This window comes from Coregonus lavaretus, assembly GCF_964263955.1.
Source record: "Coregonus lavaretus genome assembly, chromosome: 15".
Lineage (NCBI taxonomy): Eukaryota > Metazoa > Chordata > Actinopteri > Salmoniformes > Salmonidae > Coregonus > Coregonus lavaretus.
The window spans coordinates 22,143,861-22,157,418 of NC_140002.1; the positions used below are offsets into that span (position 1 = coordinate 22,143,861).

Genomic DNA, 13,558 nt, shown 5'->3' on the forward strand with positions numbered 1-13,558 from the left:
TTAAACAACACATCCTAGATCTGAATGAATGAAATAATCTTATTAAATACTTTTTTCTTTACATAGTTGAATGTGCTGACAACAAAATCACACAAAAATTATCAATGGAAATCAAATTTATCAACCCATGGAGGTCTGGATTTGGAGTCACCCTCAAAATTAAAGTGGAAACCCACACTACAGGCTGATCCAACTTTGATGTAATGTCCTTAAAACAAGTCAAAATGAGGCTCAGTAGTGTGTGTGGCCTCCACGTGCCTGTATGACCTCCCTACAACGCCTGGGCATGCTCCTGATGAGGTGGCGGATGGTCTCCTGAGGGATCTCCTCCCAGACCTGGACTAAAGCATCCGCCAACTCCTGGACAGTCTGTGGTGCAACGTGGCGTTGGTGGATGGAGCGAGACATGATGTCCCAGATGTGCTCAATTGGACTCAGGTCTGGGGAATGGGCGGGCCAGTCCATAGCATCAATGCCTTCCTCTTGCAGGAACTGCTGACACACTCCAGCCACATGAGGTCTAGCATTGTCTTGCATTAGGAGGAACCCAGGGCCAACCGCACCAGCATATGGTCTCACAAGGGGTCTGAGGATCTCATCTCGGTACCTAATGGCAGTCAGGCTACCTTTGGCGAGCACATGGAGGGCTGTGCGGACCCCCAAAGAAATGCCACCCCACACCATGACTGACCCACCGCCAAACCGGTCATGCTGGAGGATGTTGCAGGCAGCAGAACGTTCTCCACGGCGTCTCCAGACTCTGTCACGTCTGTCACATGTGCTCAGTGTGAACCTGCTTTCATCTGTGAAGAGCACAGGGCGCTAGTGGCGAATTTGCCAATCTTGGTGTTCTCTGGCAAATGCCAAACGTCCTGCACGGTGTTGGGCTGTAAGCACAACCCCCACCTGTGGACGTCGGGCCCTCATACCACCCTCATGGAGTCTGTTTCTGACCGTTTGAGCAGACACATGCACATTTGTGGCCTGCTGGAGGTCATTTTGCAGGGCTCTGGCAGTGCTCCTCCTGCTCCTCCTTGCACAAAGGCGGAGGTAGCGGTCCTGCTGCTGGGTTGTTGCCCTCCTACGGCCTCCTCCACGTCTCCTGATGTACTGGCCTGTCTCCTGGTAGTGCCTCCATGCTCTGGACACTACGCTGACAGACACAGCAAACCTTCTTGCCACAGCTCGCATTGATGTGCCATCCTGGATGAGCTGCACTACCTGAGCCACTTGTGTGGGTTGTAGACTCCGTCTCATGCTACCACTAGAGTGAAAGCACCGCCAGCATTCAAAAGAGACCAAAACATCAGCCAGGAAGCATAGGAACTGAGAAGTGGTCTGTGGTCACCACCTGCAGAACCACTTCTTTATTGGGGGTGTCTTGCTAATTGCCTATAATTTCCACCTGTTGTCTATTCCATTTGCACAACAGCATGTGCAATTTATTGTCAATCAGTGTTGCTTCCTAAGTGGACAGTTTGATTTCACAGAAGTGTGATTGACTTGGAGTTACATTGTGTTGTTTAAGTGTTCCCTTTATTTTTTTGAGCAGTGTGTGTGTGTATGTATATATATATATATATATATATATATATATATATACACAAAAGTATGTGGACACTCATTCAAATTAGTGGATTCGGCTATTTCAGCCACACCCGTTGCTGACAGGTGTATAAAATCGAGCACACCGCCATACAATCTCTGTAGACAAATATTGGCAGTAGAATGGGCTTACTGAAGAGCTCTGTGACTTTCAATGTGGCACCATCATAGGATGCCACCTTTCCAACAAGTCAGTTCGTGATGAATCACGCTTCGCCTTCTGGCAGTCCAACGGACAAATCTGGGTTTGGCGGATGCCAGGAGAACACTAGAGTAAATCTTAACACTACAACATACAATGACATTCTAGACGATTCTGTGCTTCCAACTTTTTGGCAACTGTTTGGAGAAGGCCCTTTCCTGTTTCAGCATGACAATGGCCAGGTGCACAAAGCAAGGTCCATACAGAAATGGATTGTCGAGATCGGTGGAAGAACTTGACTGGTCAGCAGAGAGCCCTGACCTCAACACCATCGAACACCTTTGGGATGCATTAGAACGCCGACTGCGAGCCAGGCCTAATCTCCCAACATCAATGCCTGACCTCATTAATGCTCTTGTGGCTGAGTGGAAGCAAGTCCCCGCAGCAATGTTCCAACAGCTGGTGGAAAGCCTTCCCAGAAGAGTGGAGGCTGTTATAGCAGCAAAGGGGGGGACCAAATCCATATTCATGCACATGAATGAGATGTTCGACCGGCAGGTGTCCACATACTTTTGGTCATGCAGTATTTCCATCAATGAAAAATGCATTATTTTGCAATGGACTTTTTTTGGGTCCTGGACAATTTGGCCAGCAACAATTTTTATCGGGTTTATTCTTTTTTTTATCGGCTAAAAGCTGGCATTTACCGGCTAATGTAAACCCTGGTTCCAAGGAGCTGTTGTTTCTGATGATGCATTAACATATTTAATAGTCGACAAGTTGTCAGAGGATAAATGTTTTTTAGCTAACCCGCTTTCGGCCATCTGGACCATTTCGGGTAATTTAAGTCTCGAGACAGGACGACACCATTTTGAGAAACAGTTTATCTGTTTATCAAAGATTGGGGGAGATGGTGAGAACACTGGGTGGCATCCTTACCCTTTTTTAATAAAAGCAAAATGAGTGCTGGATTCACATCGCTCCCAAATTAACCTTTGTGAACAGCTGTTTATCATTTCGAGCAATAGTGGACCTATTCCAAAATGTTAAATAGACCTCAGGGGGAATACCATCCCATCTAGATGATTAGCCTTTTATTCATAATGCTCTTGAGTTCGTTGAGCGATTTGGGCTCCCAGCGAGGCAGCTTCCTCTGAGAGAAGAGGAGTTCTTAACTATTTTAGAAAGGACAGTCTGGTTTGGTGTTGATTTACAATCAGAGGTGTACAGTTGTTTACAGAAGCGGGAGAATCTTTAATTTGGGTTCTGATAGTAATTCCCATGTTTCAGATACAGTAGTTGCTATTTTCTAAGCAGCTTGAGGATTTATTAGCCTATGAAGTATACAGTGCATTCTGAAAGTATTCAGACCCCTTGACTTTTTCCACATTTTGTTACATTACAGCCTTTATTCTAAAATTGATTAAATTGTTTTTTCCCCCCCTCCTCAATCTACACACAATACCCCATAATGACAAAGCAAAAACTGTTTTTTATAAATTTTTGCAAATGTATTAAAAATAAAAAACTAATCACATTTACATTTGTATTCAGACCCTTTTACTCAGTACTTTGTTGAAACACCTTTGGCAGCGATTACAGCTTCAAGCATTCTTGGGCATGAATGCTACAAGCTTGGCACACCTGTATTTGGGGAGTTTCTCCCATTCTTCTCTGCAGATTCTCTCAAGCTCTGTCAAGTTGGTTGGGGAGTGTCGCTGCACAGCTATTTTCAGGTCTCTCCAGAGATGTTAGATCGGGTTCAAGTCCGGGCTCTGGATGGGCCACTCAAGGACATTCAGAGACTTGTCCCGAAGACACTCCTGCGTTGTCTTGGCTGTGTGCTTAGGGTCGTTGTCCTGTTGGAAGGTGAACCTTCGCCCCAGTCTGAGGACCTGAGTGCTCTGGAGCAGGTTTCCATCAAGGATCTCTGTACTTTGCTCTGTTCATATTTCCCTCGATCCTGACTAGTCTCCCAGTCCCTGCCGCTGAAAAACATCCCCACAGCATGATGATTCTGCCACCACGCTTCACCGTAGGGATGGTGCCAGGTTTCCGCCAGACGTGACACTTGGCATTCAGGCCAAAGAGTTCAATCTTGGTTTCATCAGACCAGAGAATCGTGTTTCTCATGGTCAGAGTCCTTTAGGTGCCTTTTGGCAAACTCCAAGTGGGCTGTCATGTGCCTTTTACTGAGGAGTGGCTTCCATCTGGCCAGTCTACCATAAAGGCCTGATTTGGTGGAGTGCTGCAGAGATGGTGTCCTTCTGGAAGGTTCTCCCATCTCCACAGAGGAACTCTAGAGCTCTGTCAGAGTGACCATCGGGTTCTTGGTCACCTCCCTGACCAAGGCCCTTCTCCCCCGATTGCTCAGTTTGGCCGGGTGGCCAGCTCTAGGAAGTGTCTTGGTTGTTCCAAACTTCTTCCATTTAAGAATGATGGAGGCCACTGTGTTCTTGGGGACCTTCAATGCTGCAGACATTTTTTGGTACCCTTCCCCAGATATGTGCCTCGACACAATCCTGTCCCGGAGTTCTACGGACAATTCCTTCGACCTCATGGCTTAGTTTTTGCTCTGACATGCACTGTCAACTTTGGGACTTTATATAGACAGGTGTGTGTGCCTTTCCAAATCATGTCCAATCAATTGAATTTACCACAGGTGGACTCAAGGATGATCAATGGAAACAGGATGCACCTGAGCTCAATTTAGAGTCTTATAGCAAAGGGTCTGAATACTTATGTAAATAAGGCATTTTCTTTATTTTTATATACATTTGCCAAAACTTCTAAACCTCTTTTTGCTTTGTCATTATGGTGTATTGAGTGTAGATTGAGGATTTTGTTTTTATTTAATCCATTTTAGAATAAGGCTGTAACAAAATGTGGAAAGTCAAGGGGTTAGAATACCTTCTGAATATACTGTATATGCCTTTTTGAAGTTGGAGCACATCGACTGGTATTTCCATCAATGAATAAAATGCATTATTTTGCAATGGATAATATTTTGGTACTGGACAATTTGCCCAGCAACTTTTTATTTATTGGCTTTTAATTTTTTTTATCGGCCAAAAGCCTGCATTTACCGGCTAATGGAAACCCTGGTCCTTACATGCACAGAGATTTCTTCTGTTTGTCCAACCAAAACAATTATCATAACGGATATGGGCAATTTTCTGGATACGATTATATATGATCAGAGTATTTTTTTTGTGGTGATCCGTGCGCTAACATGCATCTTCCTTATGTCAGTCATGTGCAAGGTTCTATGTGGTCTAAATAACGGGAAGGTTTGCCAGTCTGTAAAGAGAAGAGGGCTGTATGTTGATCCTGCTGCTCTGATTGGATAGAGTGAAGCTGTATTTCTCTATCCACTTGCTTCATAATTTCACCCGTTGACTTTTCCTTGCATGTTTTCGGTCTGATCATTTAGATTGCTGCTGCGATAAATCACATGGCGAGGACGTTTGCTAACAATGTGCATAATATCTAACAAGCAGAGTAAGGGTAGGGGGAAGAAAATATTAAACGCTGATGCGCAATCTGACTGAGTGACCGCAAAATTGGCTGCCCGCTGCAATTGAAGACACACACCCCTCCGCGCGCTGCTCCTAATCTGAAGCTGTTTTGCAGTGAGAACGTGCAGGGAGGTATTTTGCCAAAATCTACTTAGACATATTAAAACACTTCCGTTTTTTTCTTATCACGAGTATCATCCGATCCGACTATCATTTCATTTTACGAATACGAGTATGGCCATGTCGTCGGCACACCCCTGAAATGATCAGTAGATTTTAGGGAAATTGGTGTTATTTCCTTCGATTGATGAATTGCCTGGGCCAGGTGTTCCATGGATAATAACTATAGCAAAGGAGAAATCGGATCGCCTTGTCTGCTGCTTCTAGTGATTCTGAAAGGAGCAGGTATTGCCTATTATAACTATGGCTAAGTGATTGGCATATTATTTTAATCAGATGAATGAAATTGGAGCCAATTCCCAAATGTTCCAAGACAGACCAGAGATATGACCATTCTAATCTATCAATCTTTTTCTGCATCGAGCGATAAAACCGCCCAAGGAGCTGTTTCTGATGAAGCATTTAAGATATGTCATAGTCGACAGGTTATCCAAGGATAAAGTATTTTTTTAGGTTGAGTCTTAACTCGATGGATGGCAAATTATGCTCTATCTTATCAATAAATTCAGTTCTGTCTTGACTTTGGAAAGAGTAATAGCTACAGTGAGGGGGAAAAAGTATTTAATTCCCTGCTGATTTTGTACGTTTGCCCACTGACAAAGAAATGATCAGTCTATAATTTTAATGGTAGGTTTATTTGAACAGTGAGAGACAGAATAACAACAAAATCCAAAAAATGTATGTCAAAATGTTATAAATTGATTTGCATTTTAATGAGGGAAAAAAGTATTTGACCCCCTCTCAATCAGAAAGATTTCTGGCTCCCAGGTGTCTTTTATACAGGTAACGAGCTGAGATTAGGAGCATACTCTTAAAGGGAGTGCTCCTAATCTCAGTTTGTTACCTGTATAAAAGAAGAACAGAAGCAATCAATCAATCAGATTCCAAACTCTCCACCATGGCCAAGACCAAAGAGCTCTCCAAGGATGTCAGGGACAAGATTGTAGACCTACACAAGGCTGGAATGGGCTACAAGACCATTGCCAAGCAGCTTGGTGAGAAGGTGACAACAGTTGGTGCGATTATTTGCAAATGGAAGAAACACAAAATAACTGTCAATCTCCCTCGGCCTGGGGCTCCATGCAAGATCTCACCTCGTGGAGTTGCAATGATCATGAGAACGGTGAGGAATCAGCCCAGAACTACACGGGAGGATCTTGTCAATGATCTCAAGGCAGCTGGGACCATAGTCACCAAGAAAACAATTGGTAACACACTACGCCGTGAAGGACTGAAATCCTGCAGCGCCGCAAGGTCCCCCTGCTCAAGAAAGCACATATACAGGCCCGTCTGAAGTTTGTCAATGAACATCTGAATGATTCAGAGGAGAACTGGGTGAAAGTGTTGTGGTCAGATGAGACCAAAATCGAGCTCTTTGCCATCAACTCAACTCGCCGTGTTTGGAGGAGGAGGAATGCTGCCTATGACCCCAAGAACACCATCCCCACCGTCAAACATGGAGGTGGAAACATTATGCTTTGGGGGTGTTTTTCTGCTAAGGGGACAGGACAACTTCACCGCATCAAAGGGACGATGGACGGGGCCATGTACCGTCAAATCTTGGCTGAGAACGTTCCCTCAGCCAGGGCATTGAAAATGGGTTGTGGATGGGTATTCCAGCATGACAATGACCCAAAACACATGGCCAAGGCAACAAAGGAGTGGCTCAAGAAGAAGCACATTAAGGTCCTGGAGTGGCCTAGCCAGTCTCCAGACCTTAATCCCATAAATCTGTGGAGGGAGCTGAAGGTTCGAGTCCCAAACGTCAGGCACGAAACCTTAATGACTTGGAGAAGATCTGCAAAGAGGAGTGGGACAAAATCCCTCCTGAGATGTGTGCAAACCTGGTGGCCAACTACAAGAAACATCTGACCTCTGTGATTGCCAACAAGGGTTTTGCCACCAAGAACTAAGTCATGTTTTGCAGAGGGGTCAAATACTTATTTCCCTCATTAAAATGCAAATCAATTTATAACATTTTTGACATGTGTTTTTCTGGATTTTGTTGTTATTCTGTCTCTCACTGTTCAAATAAACCTACCATTAAAATTATAGACTGATCATTTCTTTGTCAGTGGGCAAATGTACAAAATCAGCAGGGGATCAAATACTTTTTTCCCTCACTGTACCTGGTCTGAAAGTGTTTTTTTGAGAATGGTCTGCAGTTAACATTTCCAATTCTGACATCTTCTTTAACTGTGATTTATTCAACCCAGATGCAAAATAGAGGTGTAGATGAGAGAAAATCGATTCAGGAGAATGTTTTATGCTTGTTTGATAGAGCCTGACCAATATGGGATTTTTGGATCCGATTTGAGAGTGAAGTTATTCACGATAACGATCTACAGTATCTGCTGACATTTTTATTATTATAGCTGGAATTTAAAAAAATTACTTCTGTGTGGATTGTGCTTAAAACAGACCTACAAAGATACTCAGAGCTGATTTTCTTACAGTTGAGGAAAGAACATTAATATACAGTGGCTTGCGAAAGTATTCACACCCCTTGGCATTTTTCCTATTTTGTTGCCTTACAACCTGGAATTTAAATTGATTTTTTTGGGGGTTTGTATCATTTGATTTACACATGCCTACCACTTTGAAGATGCAAAATATGTTTTTGTGTGAAACAAACAAGAAATAAAACAAACTTGTGCGTGCATAACTATTAACCCCCCCCCCCCCCTTTATAAGCTTGGCACATCTAGCCACTGGGATTTCAAGTTGGATGGGTTCCGCTGGTGTACAGGAATCTTTCAGTCATACCACAGATTCTCAATTGGATTGAGGTCTGGGCTTTGACTAGGCCATTCCAGGACATTTAAATGTTTCCCCTTAAACCACTCAAGTGTTGCTTTAGCAGTATGCTTAGGGTCATTGTCCTGCTGGAAGGTGAACCTCCGTCCCAGTCTCAAATCTCTGGAAGACTGAAACAGGTTTCCCTCAAGAATTTCCCTGTATTTAGTGGCATCCTTCAATTCTGACCAGTTTCCCAGTCCCTGCCGATGGAAAAACATCCCCACAGCATGATGCTGCCACCACCATGCTTCACTGTGGGGATGGTGTTCTCGGGGTGATGAGAGGTGTTTTGGTTTGCGCCAGACATAGCGTTTTCCTTGATGGCCAAAAAGCTCAATTTTAGTCTCATCTGACCAGAGTACCTTCTTCCATATGTTTGGGGAGTCTCCCACATGCCTTTTGGCGAACACCAAACATGTTTGCTTATTCTTTTCTTTAAGCAATGGCTTTTTTCTGGCCACTCTTCCATAAAGCCCAGCTCTGTGGAGTGTACGGCTTAAAGTGGTCCTATGGACAGATACTCCAATCTCCGCTGTGGAGCATTGCAGCTCCTTCAGGGTTATCTTTGGTCTCTTTGTTGCCTCTCTGATTAATGCCCTCCTTGCCTGGTCTGTGAGTTTTGGTGGGCGGGCCTCTCTTGGCAGGTTTGTTGTGGTGCCATATTCTTTCCATTTTTTAAATAATGGATTTAATGGTGCTCCGTGGGATGTTCAAAGTTTTTGATTTTTTTATAACCCAACCCTGATCTGTACTTCTCCACAACTTTGTCACTGACCTTATTTGGAGAGCTCCTTGATCTTCGTGGTGTTGTGTGTGTGTGTGTGTGTATATACTGAGATCATATGACACTTAGATTGCACACAGGTGTAATTTATTTAACTAATTATGTGACTTCTGAAGGTAATTGGTGGCACCAGATCTTATTTAGGGGCTTCATAGCAAAGTGGGTGAATACATATGTACGCACCAGTTTTCCGTTATTTCTTTTTTAGAATGTTTTGAAACAAGTTATTTTTTTTAAATTTCACTGTCCATTACATGAAAATGTCCATTACATGAAATCCAAATTAAAATCCATTTAAATTACAGGTTGTAATACAACAAAATAGGAAAAACACCAAGGGGGATGAATACTTTTGCAAGGCATTGTAAGCACCACAAAATTTAGGAGCACCAGAAATACTTTTATTTTAAATGGAAAAACTGTTACTGTAGTCAAAGAAGAATAAACTGCATGGATTCCAGCAAAAAATGTGCCTCTGAAGACTGAGCTGCCTCATGCTAGCCAGTTGGAAAACAACGACATAGGTCCCTACCCCATTGAAGTTTAAAATGGTAAGGGTTAGGGTTTAGCGTAGGGACGTCCCAAGGATACCGGATAGCACTAACCCTTCGTGACTGGTGTCAAGTACTCTCACACAGCTAGTTAGCTGGCTAGATGGGGGTGGCGAAACGTGAATTTGGACCAGTCCCTGACAAGTGACAACCCATACATCAAAACGTAGCTACGATGCGCAACTTTCTAATCTGCATATTATTATTTTTTGTGTCCCTGAAAACATTTGAATGACAGAGCTTGAGGAATACCCTTCGCAAAGAGCAAATATAACACACCAGATTTCACAGGCTTCACTAAAGGGCTGTAACGTTACCACAGAGTTGAACGTTCTTAGCATAGCACTTGCTTTACATTTGGGCAGAGCATCCCTTTTTTGTCACGACACCCAACACCCTACCATGACACTTCACGTAACAGTAATTGGCCAGTGCTTATTTATTCATTTATCTTTTATTTTTATATTTGTTTAAATATTGGTCAATCGATAAATCGGTCGGGCCCTGTTTGAGTAGAAAGTTTACTCGTTTGCCTTTGGATTATGTGCTCGCCAGGCATCAATGAGGTTGTAATCAGAGTATATGTTGGAGAGCCTTGGTTGCATGTGGATTGTAGTTGGTCTTATTAGATTTGTCCCGCATGTCTAAAATGACATTCATGTCTGTCCCAATCAATGTTCCCTCAAAGCTGCGTGCAGCTGCCCGGGGACTGCCGCACAGAAATATCAGCCCACAAAGAGAAGCACGAGATTGAACTTAACTCAACTTTCTAGAGTAGTGGTCACCAACCGGTTGATCGTGATCGACTGGTCGATCTCCAAGGCATTCCTAGTTGATCACAACATTTCTGTAAAAAAACCAACAACAAAGCCTTGTGTTCCTATTTTATTTTCGTCTCTAGCTGTTTGCGGTAAGTGCACCCGATTCAGCTGCCCTGCGCACTGGGTAGGCAAACTGTTGCCATTTTGGACCATTTCATGTGTCTGAAGGTACAAACTCTGCCTTCCTGGCGGGCCCAGTGGGCAAATCAAGTGCACTATATTGCTAATAAATGGATTAAGAGCTATTGCTCCTACAGCTACAGTGCACTCCACTAATATTGGCACCCTTGGTAAATATGAGCAAAACAGGCTGTGAAAAAAGTATTTTATTGTTTATCCTCTTGGTCTTTCATTCAAAATATTCACAATCTAACCTTTAATTAAAGTAAAATAATTATTCATTCAATAATTTGTGCAACCTCCCTTTGCCAGGAGTCTTCTCCTATAATGCGTAATGAGGTTGGAGAACACATGGTAAGGGATCTGAGACCATTCCTCCACACAGAATCTCTCCAGATCCTTCAGATTCCGAGGTCCACACTTGTGGACTCTCCTCTTCAGCTCATCACACAGGTTTTCTATGGGTGGGGAACAGCCAATGAGACCCATGGGGCGGCGCACAATTGGCCCAGCGTCGTCCAGGGTAGGGGAGGGAATGGCCGGCAGGGATGTAGCTCAGTTGGTAGAGCATGGCATTTGCAACGCCAGGGTTATGGGTTTGATTCCCACGGGGGCCAGTATAAAAAAATAATAAAAAAATAATGTATGCACTCACTAACTAAGTCGCTCTGGATAAGAGAGTCTGCTAAATGACTAAAATGTAAATGTAAAATGTCCTGTTTTTTGTTACACATCCATGGGCTTATCAAGATTAAAAATAACAATTGATATGAAAAACATTGACAACACTAGCTATTCTCTCTTGGAATTTGAAAGGCTTAAATTGTCCTATCAAACGTTCCAGCTGTCTTGATCTCCTAGCAAGAAACCATATTGACATGGCAATGCTCCAAGAAACACACCTGCTCCATAAGGACGCACATAGAATGCAGAACCATTTGTACAAACTGGCTGCTTTTTCATCAGCCCCAAACAAAACTAAAAGGTGTAATCATAATAACACAAACTCCAAATCACCATCTTTGGTAAAGGCGAAGACAAAGAATGCAGAATCACTTTCCTTAAATGTATCCATAATCGAAAGAAAATTGCCTTTTTAATGTGTATGCTCCAAATTCATATGATCCTACATTTGATTCTCTGAACAGCATATTGTTAGAATTAACGGAATTCCATCAGGTTATTGGGACCAATTTTCCCTCAACATTCTGTCCAACTTCCAGCGTGCGTTTACTGTGGACACTGAGGCTGTACCTGCTTTAAGTTAGTTTTAAGTGGCCATGTAGGCGACTGTGGTTATTTGATGATAATGTAGCCCTACCAGAGTGGCCTACCACCAAAAACAATGGAGAAAATGCATCCCATAATATTCTAACATGGAAATAGCTGTTCTATCATTCAGCCTACAGTAGCAGCCAATTTGTGGTGTTCAATGTAGGCCTACATTCCATGAGACTTTTGAAGAAAAAAAATGCAGGCCTTAACCTGTTTATCCACTTGTCCTTCAAACAAGGAGGTACCTGAAAATGTTGTTTGATGCAAGAAACCACTTTACAAAATAAAATGCATTATTATTCCCATACCATTATTACAGAGAATCAGACAAATTATGCTTCCCTCTGCCTATTGGCTACTTAGCTTATTCAAGCCTGTCTCAAAATACAACACTGCCCCTTTTAAGACAAAAAAAAAGCTCTTTACCTGAGTCGCTTTTCAAAGATGTCTAGAAATGTATAAATGTTGTGCTCTCGTAGGAAGCAATCACTCCCCTATTGCTGACTACAAATTATATATAACTGGGCTAATGACTCACTAACTAGCAAAGGATATGAACATGTGGCTACATGTAGCTCTCGCTTTGATCTCAAAACAAGCGCATCTACTCACGACCGCTCATGCTGTAAACACAGTCCAGTTCAAAGTAAATGGCACAGATCCACATATGGCAATGGTCTGTTTGCATATAGGCCTACTGCAGCTCTGATTGTTTATGCCACACCGGTCTGTGTAGAGTACGGGCTGAGTAGTGTGTGACAATGCAATAGAATACTACTCCGATGCGTTCTGCCTACAACAAAATCTCTTGCATAGTTCGTTTTGTTTCGGTATGTTGCATTGAAAGTGGCTAATATTGCGTTGATTCGATCACAATTGCCACAGTAAAGGGAAACGTTGATAGTGTTAATAGGAAAAACTCTAGAACAGTGGCTTTTGTTGTAGGCAGAACACATCGGAGTAGGTTCAATCCAGTGTCCATTTATTTTGAAAACTCCACAAGTGCTCTACAGAACAACCTCTAGCCACACAACTGTTTGGCTGGTGCACACTTTAATTAAAGGCTAACTACACCGGTCCCCTGATGTGGTTTATGCATTGTGGTTTATGCATTGTTGTGGACTTTGAAAAACAACAATGGGATGTTCTATAAATAAATAAAAACTAGAGGAATTCAGTCCTTCTCCCCGCTTTCTATTTCTCCGTGGTGTAGTTTTGGTATCAAGTATATTTTATTTTATTCTGCCCTCTAGAGGATTTTTCAGAAAAGAACACATGGCACTTTGAAATGTGCAATAAATACATTTTGCTCTTTTTATTTTAAGTCCCTTTTCTTTGCTGTTACAGTAAATCTATCCAAATCAATGTAAGAACACAAGGGCATGCTAATTTAAAAGATGGCTTGTCATTATTAGCCTGGTTCTGTATGGAATGCAGGTACATTATGGGACACAGGCCATTATCAATTATCATTTTTGTTTTGTTCTAAACAAAAATGTGTTTAGTAACCTGTCCTCACCTGTTTCCTCCTCCTAGACTGGCATCCCTGTACAAGTCGCCCAGCCAAATGGAGGCCACAGTACCCTACCAGATAACTGTGAGTACACAACACTGGCTGTCTCCCAACACTCTCAAATGGCTTCCTTTCACCATCTCCTGTCCTTCATGATCAGTGATAGGTGAAAAGATTGGATAGTCCACTTCCACCAAATTGCTTTTATCTATCTTGTCCTTCCAAACCAGTGGTAATGAAGGAAAGGAGT

At 42.7% G+C, this 13,558-nt stretch overlaps 1 protein-coding gene across 1 annotated transcript in view; it reads left to right on the forward strand.

Moving 5' to 3' along the window:
• The window catches only part of rad51c (RAD51 paralog C), a 31,869-nt gene that overhangs the window by 13,547 nt on the left and 4,764 nt on the right, over nucleotides 1-13,558 (forward strand). Inside the window, exon 9 of the mRNA XM_084177953.1 lies at nucleotides 13,332-13,392. Within this exon, the coding sequence (XP_084034079.1) occupies nucleotides 13,332-13,392 (61 nt within the window). The remainder of the gene's footprint in view (nucleotides 1-13,331; nucleotides 13,393-13,558) is intronic.